The following is a 15,634-nucleotide window of genomic DNA, read 5'->3' as shown; positions in this document are numbered from 1 at the left end:
AGATTTCAGCATAAAACTAGATACCCACAACTTGATAGAAGATAAAGTGAGAAATGGTCTTGAACTCATTGACACAGGAAAATATTTCCTGAACAGAACACTGATAACTCAGGCACTAAGAACAGCAATTAATGAATGGGGACCTTGTGAAACTGAAAAGCTTCTGTAAGGCAAAGGACATGGGTATCTGGACAAAGTGGCAGCCTATAGAATGGGAAAAGACTTTTTAGCAACTCCACATCTGATAAAGGGCTATTTATAAAATATATAAAGAACTCAAGAAACTAGACATCAAGAAAACAACCCAATTTAAAATGGGAGTACAAGTCTAAACAGAGAATTCTCAAAGGAGGAAACTCGAATGATTGAGAAACACTTAATGAAATGTTCAACATCCTTAGCCATCAGGGAAATGCAAATCAAAACTACTTTTGAGATTCCATCGTACACCTGTCAGGATGGCTAAGATAAATAACACAAAGGACAGCTCATGCTGGGGAGGGTGTAAGAAAGACAGGAACTCATCCATTGCTGGTGGGAGTGCAAACCTGTACAGCCACTATGAAAATCAGTGTCCCGATACCTCAGGAAGCCAGGAATCAATCTACCTCAAGATCCAGCTATACCACTCTGGGCATAGACCCAAAGGATGCTCCATCCTACCACACAGACACTTGCTCAACCATGTCCATTGCTGCTCTATTCATAATAGTCAGAAATTGGAAACAGTCTATATGTTCTTCAACAGAAGAAGAGATAAAGAAAATGTGGTACATTTACATGATGGAATATTACTTGCTCTGTGATATCTTTCTATATGCTGTGAATATGTGTTACTTCCATTGGCTAATAAGTAAAGCTGCATTGGCCTATGGCAGGGCAGGATGAAGCCAGGTGGGAAATCCAAGAGGAATAATGAGAGGAGAAAGGAAAGAGGGAGGAGATGCCAGCCACCGCCCAAGGAGCAACAAGATGCCTGCAGACTGGTAATGCCACAGCCATGTGGCAACATACAGACTAATAGAAATGGGTTAAGTTATAAGAGCTAGCTAACAAGAAGCCTGACCCACAGGCCATATAATTTGCAATTAATAGTAAACCTCTGGTTAATTATTTTATAAGCAGCTGTGGACCATGGGGCTGGGCAGGACCTGAGAAACATGAGACCACAGGCCGGGCAGGACCTGAGAAATGCGGGACCAAAGGGCCGGGTGAGCCTGGAGAAACTTATAACTACAATTATTCATCTATTTAAAAAAAGAAGTGGACACTCACCCTGATCCTAATTCAGAAGCTACCTCCAACTGACAGTCACTTGCAAATGAAAAATTAGTTTTCTCCAAGGTAGTCTTACTGGGGAAACAAATCACTCTCAACGGTAGGTCCCATGCCCAGCAAAGGATGAATAACACAAAACGAACTCGGGGGCATCTTTGCAGGTTCTTTGTTTCATAATGTGTCAGCACTTTTATATTTTATTTATTTTTTACTTTGTAAGCCCTTTGGTATATATTATGACTTCCTTTTCATGTTGTATGATCCCTGTGTGTGTGAATGTATATCTCCGTGTCTCTATGTGGTTCTTGTTTCTTTAGCTTTTTTTCTTTGGTTTATTTTGTCCTATTCTGACTTGGTTTTGCTTTATATTATTTTATTATTATTTCTTAGATACTTGTTTGTTTTCTAATAGGAGACCGAAAGGATGTGGATCTGGATGGAAGAGGAGGTGGGGAGGATCTTGGAGGAGTTGATGGAGGGAAACTGTAATCAGAATATATTTTATGAAAAAAAAAATCTAATTTCAATAAAAGAAAAAGGAAATCAACCTAAAAAGACTAGTGTTTTCCATAAGATGTAACCACTACAGCAGCACAGGTGAGCCCTCACTCACTCTCATAATGAGTAAATATGCTCGAATTTTTCCATCTCTCCTTCAGTGTAGCACAGGCCTTCTGTCTGCCTTAGCCACGCATCCGGGAGCTGCTGCTGTGGTCTCCATTTGCAATTCTATATCTCCCCACCTGGGACCAGGACCCCCCCAGACCAAACAGAACACCTTCCATCTGTATCTGACTGGATCACAGCAACATCTAAAATGGTCTACAAATCACTCCTCCCTGAAGACCAGGGCTGCCCTGGCTTCCGTCTAACAACATTCTCCCACTGTTGTGTGACAGTGGCCCTTCTCCGTGCCCCCAGCACAATCTTCTCTATTTTGACCTGGGATTGTTCATCAAGGCTCTATTATCCTTGAATATGGCAGTGTATGTACACCTGTAATCTCAGGAGGCTGAGACAGACCTCACAAGTTCTAGGCTAGCCTGGGCTACATAATAAGCTCCTATAGGAAAAAAAAATGAAAATGAAAATAATAGCAAATAGATGATAATAATATATTCCATATCCTCAGTACTTTCAGCCTGCCTGCCAGTCCTTGGGAAATCTCACCCACACACTTGCTTTTCTGTCTAATGACACGATGTCTGTGTGTCCTCCTTAAGTGGGTTGATTAAGTTGTAAGATCTTATAGACTACTGGTGCCTTGCTCCGACCTGAAGCTTGACGGTGTCACATTGTTTTTGTTTGTTTGTGTCTATCCTTCTTCCTTCCTCCCTTCTCTCATCATTTATTCTTATGGGTTAAACTCTAATCTGAACCCACCATTGTCTTGTCCTTCAGTAATTCACAGTAATTTAAATTAGATCTCATGTCGGTCACCTCCTCTCATCTCTGAACTATGACAACAGCGCTGGAACTTGTTCCATCCCCGATGTAGTGGGTAGCCATTCCAGCTTTGATCTGGAAGTTCCAACCCCCATTGAGGCTTTGTAACTGTCACACCTACAAGATGGGGCTGAAAGAGAACCCTGAAGACCCAGGATTCGGATGTGCCGGCTCTCTTGGTTCCTGGACCCTGGACGCTGGAGGTAGACCAAGCAGAGTTCTCCCGAGAACACTGCCAGACTGCACCACACCTTTCCCAGACGCTGTAGCCTACCCCTTCACTTGTAAGTTACCCCACAAAATAAACCTTCCTTTTAACTATGTGGAGTGGCCTTAATATTTTAACTAGTACCCCTCCATTGTTGTTTTTATAAACCATCATTCTTAAGAAGTCTCCAGGACCACCTTCCTTTGAGATGAAAGGAATCCCCATCCACACCCAGGAGAGTCTTCACAAAAAACTAAAGGTCCTGAATTTATTCTCCTCTGCCCTTTTTAATAAAGGGAAACAGAAGCATCTAGGGTCAACATTGTGCCCTAGGATATTTCTAGATAACATGCTCGTCAGCATCAGTCACCCTATTCCTTTAGACTTTAACATCATTATCGACCTCACTGCCCCCAAATCCTCATGCTGTAGCTTTCCCGAGTTACCTGCACTGACCCTTGGTTCTTGATACTACACTGAGCTGGCTACAACACTTAGGTATCCAGTATGCAGCCTCCCAGCCCCACATGCACAACAGAGGAAGTGATGTGTAAGAAAAAGTCTCGGAGGGCCACATAGCAGGTTACCCTTCGACCACTCATGCACATGACAATGGAATCATAAAACAAAAGGAGAGAAATACAAGGAAGGGCCATGAAGAATCCTGAAGCGAGACCGAAGTCTCCATCTAGCTAGCCTTCAACTGTTCTCACTCGTGGCAGATCTTCCTTCTCCAAAGGCGTTTCCCTGTTCTTTGTGAGTGCTTAGTGTTAGGCTTAGAATGCCATGCTACTCTCACAGCGCCTCCCCTGTGACCATTTGGGCTTTCATCCCAGTCAGTTCTTCTCTCAGACCGTCACCAATCTCATGATAATCCTTGACTATCTGCTTCTTCACCTGATCAGCCTCTCTCTCTCTCTCTCTTTCTCTCTCTCTCTCTCTCTCTCTCTCACACACACACACACACACACACACACACACACACACACACACACACACACCTTACTGATCCATGTAGCTGTATGCAATAATGCATTCACCATCTTATCTCTGATTGAACTCTGATGCATTAATGAGTGAGTGAATGAATGACAATACGAAGCAAGGTCATCCTCACTCAGGCTCATCGTCAAGCTTATCCAGGTCAATAATACTCTGACCATGTAGTTAAATTCTAGTAACTCCTATTTCCTTCCTAATATCTTGAAAGAGTAAAACAAGACTTTTAAAGAGCATTATGAAAGTTCAAAGGGATCCTCATAGCTTGTCACTGCCTTTACTGTTACCATGGACGGTTCCCTCACCGGGTGTGATGCAGCCTTGTCCGAACTCACAGAGTCTCGACATGCAGCAGCATTCTCGGGAGCTGGGCTGGTGCCTGTGAGAAGAGGAAACGTGGTGAAGGACTGGGGGAGCAGTGCCGATCAAAAGAGGAAGAGAGGGAGAGGGTGGTGATGTGGGTAGACCAGCAGACAAAGGCTGGCATGTGACGACATCAGATCGTTCCAGAGCACACACATGCCTGCCAGTGCAGAGCCAGGGATGCTGGGCCAAGGCCTTCTCCCAGTCTGCATGAGCGGCCTTTCAAACAGAGGGTGTTTCTCTAAGCCTTTCTCAGGCTAATGTCCCTTTTTCTACTAAAGGTCTTACTGATCAGTACCAGAGCTATGTAGAGAAAAGGAAGGTGGCTATGAGTTGGCATTCATACAGCTTGACAGATAGTTTTGTCAATCCTGTATGCAAGGCTGGTAGTGATCATGACGTTCTGCTAAAGCATGGACACTCGCAACAATCAGGCTGAGGAAAGGGGCACTTTGGGAACACTCCGTCGTGCTTGGGAACCTGTTCATTTTCGCACACACTGCACAGAATGTTGCCTATACTCCCTAACACTCAGTACTTTTCTCTTCAAGAAACAATAGCCCTTTGCAGTGTTGTAAAGAACAATTGATACCAATTTCTTTTGGAAAATATGATTTCTCCCCCATGGAAGTTCTATTTCTCCTTAAATTTTAGAGCTGGGACTGATATGATGAGACCTAACTGAGTCTAACCTGTTTCTGTCAGACGGCAATATTTATGGCCTGTTATATTGTAATTTTTCTTCTGTCTATAAAATTGAAAGATGATGGCCCCTTCCGTCATGTATCAGAGCTGCCGCCTAGCTGCCCTTGAGCCCCTAACAGCCTACCTGGCATGGCAGAGGCCGATCTTGCTTCCTCCTCCTTCTCACACAGGGATTTGCAGTCAGGTTCACCAGAAGTCATGTGCAAAATGTCTGATCCGGATTCTGCCGACAGGAAGAGGCTGACAGCATGAGAGCTATGCAAAAGCAGCATTTGCCTAGGCTCCTCTTATTTGCACACCCCTTAGCAGGCTACCAAAGACCAGGGCTCCAGTTTGTGATAAGAACTCCAACTTTTCCCTCCCCTTCTCTACTCACCGCTTGACGTCACGGGACTCTCTGAGGATGAAGTGTGGTCAGTGGATGATTGTGTGAGATACTCCCTGACGAAAGGATACAAGAAATATCTTCAACATGTAGGGCAGATAATCCCTTTAAAAACCAATGGCATATACACCCAAGTTCAAGAGCATCACAAACCTGAGCTGTGGCAAGCTCTCAGAATACAAGTGGCCATTCTCCTGCAGGGAACAAGGAGACATGTGGTCAGTGATTTGACAGTGTCCATCCCAGAAGGGCAGCTTTAGGCAAACATCCCCAGCAGTTTTAAATGAAGCCACTAGTTACTGTGCTCTGGGGGAGGTTTGGGGAATGGAACCTTATAGAGAATCTTCGTACACACACTTCCTCACAGCCGTTCTCACAATATCTCACTTTAAAGAAAACTTGATACATCCTTGAGCAAAACAAACTCCAAACCCCAAGGGCAGATGGACTTTATTTCACACACTCACATCATGTTCTCTTTACAGGGATGCACTACCTGAGTGTGACATTTTTATTTAAGAGACCGTTACTCAGCATCAAACTTTTGACCTGAAAATGGCTCTTAGGCTTCTTGTTAGATAAATTAGATTTAATCCATACTGCAGGGATCTGACAGATTACAATCACGTCAGCCAGCATGCATGACTCCATTCAAAGGGAGCATTACTGAACTGCCGGGGCAAGTTGTAAGCCTCATTTGAACCCTTAAATTTATGTTAGAAAGGAGCTGGTATGCCACACTAGGATTTATGCATAGGCTTACTCTCTTTCAAAAGGCATTGGTCTGGTCTGGTGCTTCCTTTTAAGCCCTGGGCTCTTCCTGTGACCTTGCTCTGGTTGTTATGCATTTAGGAAGGGAAACCAACATCAAAACTGCCGTCATTCTAGCATGTCTGAGGCAGATGCAGACGATGTGAATTGAAAACATACATAACTACATGCAGGTGTGCATGAACTGTATAAGACCGATTGGATGCAGACTCGTCAAAGGCTACAGCCAAGGGCAGGCTTCTACAGAAGGATGCTGCTTTCAAGAAATCATTGACCAGAGTCACAGAAAGCCCAAGTGAGGGCTTGGGTTTTGTGGTTTATCTCATTGTTGGTTTTAGCAGTCTTGACCAACCAAGAGCCTTGGCCATGCCAGGCAAGAGCTCTGTCACTGACCTACTCTCAGTCCAGCAGTCTATTTAGTGTGTTAAGATGTACAAATGCCAGGGGTGGACAGTGGACTCAGCAGGCGAAGGTGCTTGACATCAAGTCTGATGACCTGAGTTCAATCCTGAGAAACCATTGGAAAGAGAGAAATGACTCCCGGGACCAGCCTCTGCCCTCCTTGTGTATACTGAAACATACATGTATCATCTCATTTTCCAAAACTGTCATACAGAGGGTTTTCAGGGGGAAATGCAGGAAGTCAAGGCCAGGGGAGAAAGAGTCTAGCAAGAGCCTGAGAAGCAGCCAGCCTTCTAAAGTACACTAAACTAAATACAGTGGCTTCTCCACTGCAGAATACCTTCAAGTATGCACTGATGCAGGGTATTGGGGAAGAGAGTACCTCAACTATTTAGACTGATGAAGATTCAAAAATAAACATGGGCTGGAGAGAGGGCTTAGCAGTTAAGAGAGTTCAGTTCCCAGCACTCAATGGCGGCTCCTTCCAACCTGTCAGTCCATCTCCAGGGGATCTGACACCCCTTTTCCAGCTCTGCAAGTACCTGCATATACATGCACACACATTCACATGAACACATAATAAATGTTTTAAAAATTAAACATTAATTTTAATGTGTTTACCTCAAATACAAAAGAAAAAAGAAATGTTCAAATTTGAAAAAATAAGACTGTATCACTGCCTAAATTACTGCATCATTTCTTCATAGCTTTTATTGATTTTTGTTCTTGCATTTTAATGTGTTTGATTGACAGCTGTAGATAGCTTCACATCTGGAGATGTTTTGCTCCATGCAGAGCTTGCACAGCCAGCTGGAGTAGTAATCAAATGCTGAAGAATTGTACTGTATCACCTACAGGTAGTTAAGTGATGTTGGCCCTAGCTCTACTTAAATACATAGTGATTACAATTTTATTTATCTATAGTATGTATATGAAATGAAGCTATAAAAACTGGAGAAGATTAAGTATCATTCCACCCCATAGGCATTCACAGTTCATAAAAGTCAAGAATTGATTTCTCTAAAGAACATTTGAGATTCCTCAACAGACCAGCATGTCATCACTGGTCAACTGCAGCACTACCACAGCCCTGTCCACTGGAGCCTTGATGGTCATGCCTGAATGAACGTAGGAAGAGGTATGTTCATGTTCTGAAAGTGGGAGAAATGCAACACACAACGTTTTTTTTTTTAACAAGCCTTCTAGTTAAAAAGCCTAATTGTCCTGTTTAAAGTCAAAACACAACTATAGCAACCATGTAGATTTGTCCCTATAGTGTCACGGACAAGTCTCGTCTGTAGGGTACCCCACAGCGCCCCCTTGTATTCACTTGTAACCTTAGACAGTGCAGTCAGAGGGGCCTCATTTGCACAGTAGAAAACCTCCTGTCTCATGCTCTGAAACATTCTCAGAAGTGTTTTTGACAAATGTCAAATATTTACTGACTACACAATGTCCTGTGTGATCTGAGAGAAACCTCACAAACTGAGTGGCCATCGTCTCCCCCTGGTCTTGAAGGGTTATGGTAGAAGCAGCCAGATTTAACTCTTTATAAATCCCAACCATCACGTAATGACACAGAGCAGAACTCAATCCTAATCTATCGTAAGTGTAGCCCAGCAACATGCTGATCCATCCCATGAGAATAACCAGAGCAAAGGGGATGGATTTTTGTTCTTCACTTCAAATCTGGGGTTGTAGTGCAGGAGAGTTGGCGAGAAAGCCTTCTAGACGACTGTGTATGTGCAGTGGGATAGGAGTAATTTAAATCCCATTTATACCATTATCCCATGCTCATTCAAGACCTTAACCCCACCAACAACCTTGTGACCTGGAGAGACTTCGAGGGAGAATCTACTAAACACAGTTTAAAAGCAAAGAGGAAATTCGGGTGGGAGACTGACTTACTTGTGGCAGACTGGCTCACTCCAGGAAGCCAACACCTAGGAGGAATGTTCTCCATTCTCAGACAATCCATTCAAATAGAGACCTGGTCCCATTTACATGAAAACCCAGGTCCCAGCCCTTGCTCTTGTGAGCAGGAGTTGACATGGGGTGGAGTTGGTAAGGTATGGAACAAAGTGAGACAGTCTCCTATGGGCTGGGTCAGCAAACACAAGCTGTGCGCTCTCTCTCTCTCTCTCTCTCTCTCTCTTCTCTCTCTCTCTCTCTCTCACACACACACACACACACACACACACACACACACACACACACACAGAGAGAGAGAGAGAGAGAGAGAGAGAGAGAGAGAGAGAGAATCTCAATGTGTACATAGAAAAATAAATAGAAAGAACAGTAGGAAAAGATGGTATTTTAGAAATTCATTACCCTAGATAATCTTCTAGGGCTATTTGTCCTCAATAAAATGCTGCTTTAACTACAGTCTTATAAATGGAAAGGCTCCCCTGATGGACAGGTGTTTCCAATATAATTTTACTGCTGAACTGAGTTTACATAGCTAATGCTAGTCAAATTAACAAGACAAAAAACAAACAAACAAAAAAACCAAAAAACAAAAACCAGGTAGCCAGAGTTCATACAGACCCAAGACTGGATTCTATGTTCATTTAAATTCTCCAAAGAGAGCTCGACTGAATCGGGACAGAAACAGACTTAAATTTCCTTATTTTCCCCAGTTTGCTTTCTAACCAGAAGCTCACCACACCCTCAGACCTGTGGGCACACCCAGCGCTGAAAGGTTCACTTCGAAGGAGTTATCCTTCAATATCAGCATGGCCCAATCCTGTAGCTGACAATGTGATTTATTCTCCAAGGTTATTAATACTGTGCCTACACACAGCCTGAGAAAACAGGACTGACAATGGCCAGAAAATCCCCCAGACAGTATTATATTGATCCCGTCCTCTGCCTCAGTAACTCTGCTCTCCCAGTGACAGCCTGTCTCATACAGAAACAAGTCATGACATGAAGGAGAACCGAAGTGAGGAAAAACAGGTCCCGTCTTCTAAACTATAAACACAGATTTTCATCTCCAAGTCCTTTGCTCTTTGAGTGGGGGAGGTAGTCTTTGAGCTTAATGCCTTTGATCATTCTGACTCTTCATCAAAGCCACAGATACTATTGGTAAGCATTTACTGTGAAGCCAGGATGGCGTTGGAGAGATGGCTCAGCAGTTCAGAGCACTTGCTGCTCTTGCATAGTACTGGAGTTCAGTTCCCAGCATCTATGTTGAGAACCACACAGCTGCTTGAAACTCTAGATCCAGAGGAGCCCCCTCTTCTGGCCTCTGCTAGTACCCACATACACTGTGGAACACACACACACACACACACACACACATACACCCCTGGTGTAAATCTTGAGGTTGGAGAGACAGCTCAGTGATTAAGAGCACAGGATGCTCTTGCAAAGGACCTGTGTTTGATTCCTAGGCCCCACATAGTGGCTCACAGCTGTCTGTAATTCCAGTCCTAAGGGATCCAATGCTGTCTTTGGGCACTGCATACATGTGAGATACACACAAACACACACACACACACACACACACACACACACACACACACACACATATGCAGCAAAACAATACACATAGAATTTAAAAAAATCTTCAATATGAACCAGCAAATCCACATATGTTACCAGGTATCTTTGTAGGCTCATATCAGAGGCCAGAGGAAGAGAGGGCTTCAGTTGTTTCATTTCGTTTTGAGGCAGCCACTTACTATATAGACCAGGCTGGCCTCACATTCAGTCCACCCTTCCTGTTTCAGCCTCCCAAGTGCTCTATCATGGAACTCCCTAGTTCTTGGACATTCAGGGCAGGAGCAAGTACCTAGCATGTACCCAGATTTGCAAGGTTCTTAGAGAGCAGCTGCCTACTCTTCAGCCTGTGGAGAAGGCAATGGCTGAGGAGAGGCAGGCAGGCAGGCAGAGGAGCTGTTGCTCAGAGAGAGGTCACTGTGACTCAGGAGGAGCCTAAGGAAATGGACACAGCCTGTAGAGGGAGCAGTGGCTTGGAGCCTGTGCATCTGGAAATGCCACTCACACTGCGCCAGCGGGGCATCCTCTGAGAACACCCAAGTGCACAACAGTTTATTGCTGACAGAGGAAAGGGGTTGGCACAGACAGGCTTGTGGGCAGTGTGGCCAACAGGCAATGATTTCAAAGATGTGTAGGAAAGAAACCACCTTATTCAACAAGCCCAAAAGCTTTATGTCCACCTGAAGCCAACAGACCTAAAAGGTCTTGAGTTCTGGTGATGGAGATGCTGGTCGGAGGACCCAGGAATAGAGATGCTTCCCTGCTCATCAGCAGTGGTCACAGGGTACTACTGTTTTCCCTCTGTCTGGGGTCTACTTAGTTTGTTTCCATGAGCCAGTAGGCAGGAACTTAGCTGTGTAGACACATACATGCAGGTACATATGTAATATTCATAGAAGAGTGTGTTTATATGCATGCATGTAGATACTCAAAAGACCTTGCAGAGTAACACCCCTTTTCACAGGGGACACAAATTCAGACAGATACAGCTACATGTGCCAGTTCCCACAGCTAATACATGGCCAGCCTGCTCAATTCCAAACCTCATTCCATGTGGCTAAAAATTAATCAATGAGTAGACAGTAGGATGAGCTTCCTGTACTAATCATGTGTTTTCAACAGCTATACATGTCATCTATTTTCTCACACACTAAACCACCCCCAGTTGCTAGGGAATCCCGGGAAACACATTTCCTCCGAAGTGCTTTAGTATAATCTCTCTCTGCTTCTCCTGTGGGTCCCTAAGTGAGTTCTGTTCTCCTAAGAATGTTCCACACAGGGGTGCCCAAGCACTACAGAACACCCCTTGGGACTCTCTCCTTGCCTGACTCCTTCACCTACTCAAAGACCTTCTCATGAACACCGGTGTTCAATTTCATCTTGTATTATGATAGAGTGAAAGAACAGAGCTTCCTCTGAGGATGTGAGGAGAACTAGGAAATGAATCCTGAGACTTTAGGAATCCAGGTGAGAGTCTCAGCGTAGTGACCTGACTGAGCCCTCCCTGTTGGTGGGCCAGCCTGCAGCAATGTCAGAGGACTGCAGAGGACAAGACTTCATCGACTCAGGTTGTCGGCTACTCACTGATTAGTGGCCAAAGAAGGGCTAATAACCCCCAAGCCTCAGGTGAGCTGAGAACTCTAGACAGAGTTGATTACACTTTCCTCAGAAAGCCAGGACCTGGGGAGCTCCTGGGAAGGAGGGTCAACATACCAATATGCCGTTGGTATCTACGATGGCGACCTTATGTTCTTTTTAAAGGACAAACTGCTTCTGTGTCCTCATCTAACGCTTTCCACCAAGCTTATTGCCTGATACAGGACAAAAATAGGAAACTAAGGCCAGCAAGATGGCTCAGCAGGTAAAGATGTTTACTACCAAGCCTGACAACTTGATAGCAGTCCCTGGGACTACACAGTGGATTGAGAGAAATGACTCACTTCTACATGCTACCGTGACAGGAGTGTGCATAGTCACCACCACCCCCAGACAGATAAATAAATACAGTGAAAGACCACAACGTGGCCAGAATATAGCTGACAGGAAAGAGAGACCACAGCTCCTGGGGCCTTGAGTCTGGTGAGGCGGTGCACACTTAGAATCTCAGCACTCCCAAGGCTGAAGCAGGAGGATCAAAGTCTTTGGAGAGTCTAAACACACAGTGAGTTCTAGGCAATGTGAACAATAGGAGTCTTCTTAAAATTATCTAGTCAGGATTAGCAGGTGGTATAGTTGGTAAGAAGCTGGCTGCCTAGCCTACAACCTGAGTTTGATCTCTGGGCCCACGTGGTAGGAGAGAATTGACTCCTGCAAATTGCCCTCTGACCCCCACTCGTGTACTGTGGTACATGCACCTCCCTACTTGGAAAAAATGTTTAAAAATCTAATTAATTTCAATTTTAAAATGAGATACTGAGGCCTCAAAAAGGGGGTACAAGAATCCAGAAGGAAGGCCCTTTGGCCATGCATTGGCTTTTCTAGAGCACACGCTAGGTAGTCCAGGGAGACCTGTCCTTGAACCCCTAATGGCGAGCAATCTCTCCCTCGAGAAGCAGAGATGTGGGACACCAGCATTTCGTGTCACTACAGAAGGCTTGTGAAGCAGCTGGTTTTTGAAACCAGCTTTGGCAACCAAACAGAATTTTGACAAATGGAGAAACACCAGTGCTCCTGGGGAACACCCCAGACTGGGCTGCGTGATTTGCCATGACAGTACACCCTCCTGGTTTGGCTGAGGTACAGATAACCACAATGCAATGCTAGAAGAATAACGGTAGAAACACAGGTGTGACAAGTGGCAGAAGAACCCGGGTATGAGGCAAGAAGTTCATCATAAGGTTGGAGAGATGGACAGAGATCCATGGCTTACAGCCAGGGGTCAGGGAAAGGCCATTGCCACTGTGTACTTGGTTGAACATGGATTATGTGCTCTGCTCCTGTTTATTTTGTGTTTATTTTAATCCCTGTATTCATTATTTGTGAGAACACTAAGAATCTGAGCTTACCATTAAATGCTCAGAGGTGGGGTGGTGGGTGAAGGGGGGTTTTGGGTAATGTGTTCAGAGGACAAGGTGGGGAGAGGTGGGGAGATGGCAATCTTAGGCTATAGAGCATGTGTGGAGAATAGAAACCTGGGGTGACAGTGTGGAGAACCGGTAGTTTAGGCCACTGTACAGCTGACAGACTAAGACAGCTTCCCAGGGCTGTAAGAAGGTAGTGTGAGCCTCTGCAGGGGACCCAGACACTCTTCCAGCAGCATGCTGGAAGACGTTTCTACTGTGATTCTGGGGACTCCTATTTCTAAGTGGATGTCAAGATCACAGATGAACAACTCAGCTGAGAACCCATGGAATGGATAGCCAGATCCTGTCAAGCACACAAAGCAGTATATCTCTTGGTCCTCAGACACCTTCAGTCCAGCCATGAGTGACCGGAATGAAGGAAGCACCTAAACTCAATGTGCGAAGAGGGGACGCTGAAAGCCCAGGCCCTGTGAAGCTACAGAAGCTGAACTTGAACTTACTAGCTGAGTCATCTTCAAGTGGTTTAACTCTCTCAACTCCAGGTGTCTCCTTGGCCAAAGCAGAAACCACCCCCACTCTGGCAGGGGGAGAGGGTTAATGTGGCATGTGGAAATGCTTTCCTGCACTGTGCCTGATGCTCAGCTCACGTAGCTTCTTCCCTCTTCGTTGTGAAATTAGTGCCCGATAAAAGGGAAATTACTAACAACCAAACATCCTGTAAGTGGCTAAAGTCAACTTCCTGTATTAAAACTTCAGAAGAATGCTAAGTAATAGCAAAGGGGAATTGTGTCTCTTTTCTCTCTTGTGCTTAGTTTCTCAGTAAGATGGGTACCAATGAACAGAAGTCATGTATAAATTTTTAAATATTAAAAGTATACATAATTATCTATCAGAAATTATATAAAATTTATAAAAGTAGATGCATGCACTTAACAGGAAGAATTAAAACTACTCTTAAAAGTGAGTAGAGAAAGAAGAACTAGTTTTAAAAGTGGGCCTCTGATCTCAGGAGACATATTTACATTGAAAATAGAATGTCCCACAGGCACATGCAAAGATTATTCATTAGAGAAATGCAAATCCACACCTTCCGGCTCTCACTTTGCATTCTCTGAGCTGGCTACAGTCACACGGTGTTGGTGATAACACAGAGAAATTAGAATCCTCAGATACTGATGGTGGCTAAGTAAAACAGTATAGGCCATGGAATCTGTTCTGTAGATCACCAAGACATTAAACATAAGGGTACCACACGAGATGCAGCAATTGTACTTGTGGGTCTATCTACACACAAAAGCATTTTAAACAGTTTATACAAAAACTTATGCACCAGTATTCACAGAAGCATTGTTCCCAACAGGCAAAGGAACTACTCAAATGTCTGTGAGCCAGTGAAGAAGAAAGGAGACACCACACAGCAGGGGTGAGGACCTGATATGGTCTAAACCTGCCAATCTGGTGCTCATTAGAAGCAATCAGGCCCAAGAAGCCAAACTGTCTGATTCCCTGTACAAGAGACTTCCACGAGAGAGAGACAAGTCTCTAGAGAAAGAAGGTTGCTGGTTGCCTAGGGACAGAATGTGGGGACAGAGGACTAAATGTGTGCATGGGACGGGTGAGGGAGTGACCAAGTGTTCTAATGTTATGGCATTTCTCAATTCTGTGACTACATCTAAAAAGGTAACCAATTGCTTGGTGTGAGAGTTAAGAATGATGGATGGGCAGATGCTGGACACAAGGAAGGCATACCAAGTACATCTTCAGAGGAGTGCCAACCGCACCTGCCTTGGGCAATGTGTGGACTCTTTGATAAGGAGTCAGTGCCTCACACTACCTAGTCCTGATCCCAGTTCCTGGAAAGTCACTGCCAACTGAGATGTATTAAAGCATTAGCAAACTTAAGTAACAAAACAAGCTAGAACACAAACCTCAGCATACTCCGCCCAACCCTCCCTTGGTCATTCAACCCAAAGCTTGTGCTTATTTCTATTTCAGATTTGTTTATATGTGTGTGGGTGTTTTGCCTGCCTGTGTGTATGTGCACCGCAGAGGCCAGAAGAGTGTGCACATTTCCTGGAACTAGAGTTAGGGATGGTTGAAAGCCGTCATATGAGTGCTGGGAATTGAACCCAGGTCATCTGTGAGAACATTCTGTGCTCTTAACCAGTGAACTATCTCCAGCCCATAACTCAAATGATTGAATTTTAACTTCCTGGCTTCAAAGTTGGATATTTCTTATGTATGTGAGTTCTAGGATGTCCCATAATATTTCTTATAAAGAAGGAGAGGAAGGAGGAACAGCCTCCAAAGAGGACCAGAGCACGGTAGTGCTGAAAACGAAACAGATCTGCATCCATACTCACTTCTAGGCTAAGGTCCTCGTTCATCCTGGTGCGATCTAGAAGCTCTGGTTCCAAGATGGAGCCTCCTGTGGGGAGTGGACACCTGGTGGTAGAGAAAAGAGTGAGTGGCCTTCTGCAGGTGAAAAACTGCAAATTAGCAGGACCAAACTGACAGTTCCCAGCACCCTCCCCCAGACAATTTCTAGTC

At 44.5% G+C, this 15,634-nt stretch overlaps 1 protein-coding gene across 3 annotated transcripts in view; it reads right to left on the bottom strand.

Moving 5' to 3' along the window:
* Irag2 (inositol 1,4,5-triphosphate receptor associated 2) overlaps positions 1-15,634 on the bottom strand; it is a 54,625-nt gene that overhangs the window by 21,114 nt on the left and 17,877 nt on the right. For all 3 annotated transcript variants that reach the window (XM_036180585.1, XM_036180586.1, XM_036180587.1), the window contains 5 exons: positions 15,448-15,529; positions 5,538-5,578; positions 5,376-5,440; positions 5,124-5,222; positions 4,237-4,310 (listed from right to left, as the gene is read on the bottom strand). In XM_036180585.1, coding sequence (XP_036036478.1) covers positions 4,237-4,310; positions 5,124-5,222; positions 5,376-5,440; positions 5,538-5,578; positions 15,448-15,471 — 303 coding nt within the window. In that variant the 5' untranslated portion in view covers positions 15,472-15,529. The remainder of the gene's footprint in view (positions 1-4,236; positions 4,311-5,123; positions 5,223-5,375; positions 5,441-5,537; positions 5,579-15,447; positions 15,530-15,634) is intronic.

The sequence above is a fragment of the Onychomys torridus genome, chromosome 3 (genome assembly GCF_903995425.1).
Source record: "Onychomys torridus chromosome 3, mOncTor1.1, whole genome shotgun sequence".
In the NCBI taxonomy this organism is placed as follows: domain Eukaryota; kingdom Metazoa; phylum Chordata; class Mammalia; order Rodentia; family Cricetidae; genus Onychomys; species Onychomys torridus.
The sequence above is the reverse complement of the archived record's forward strand: the minus strand, read 5'-3'. Positions and strand labels throughout refer to the sequence as shown.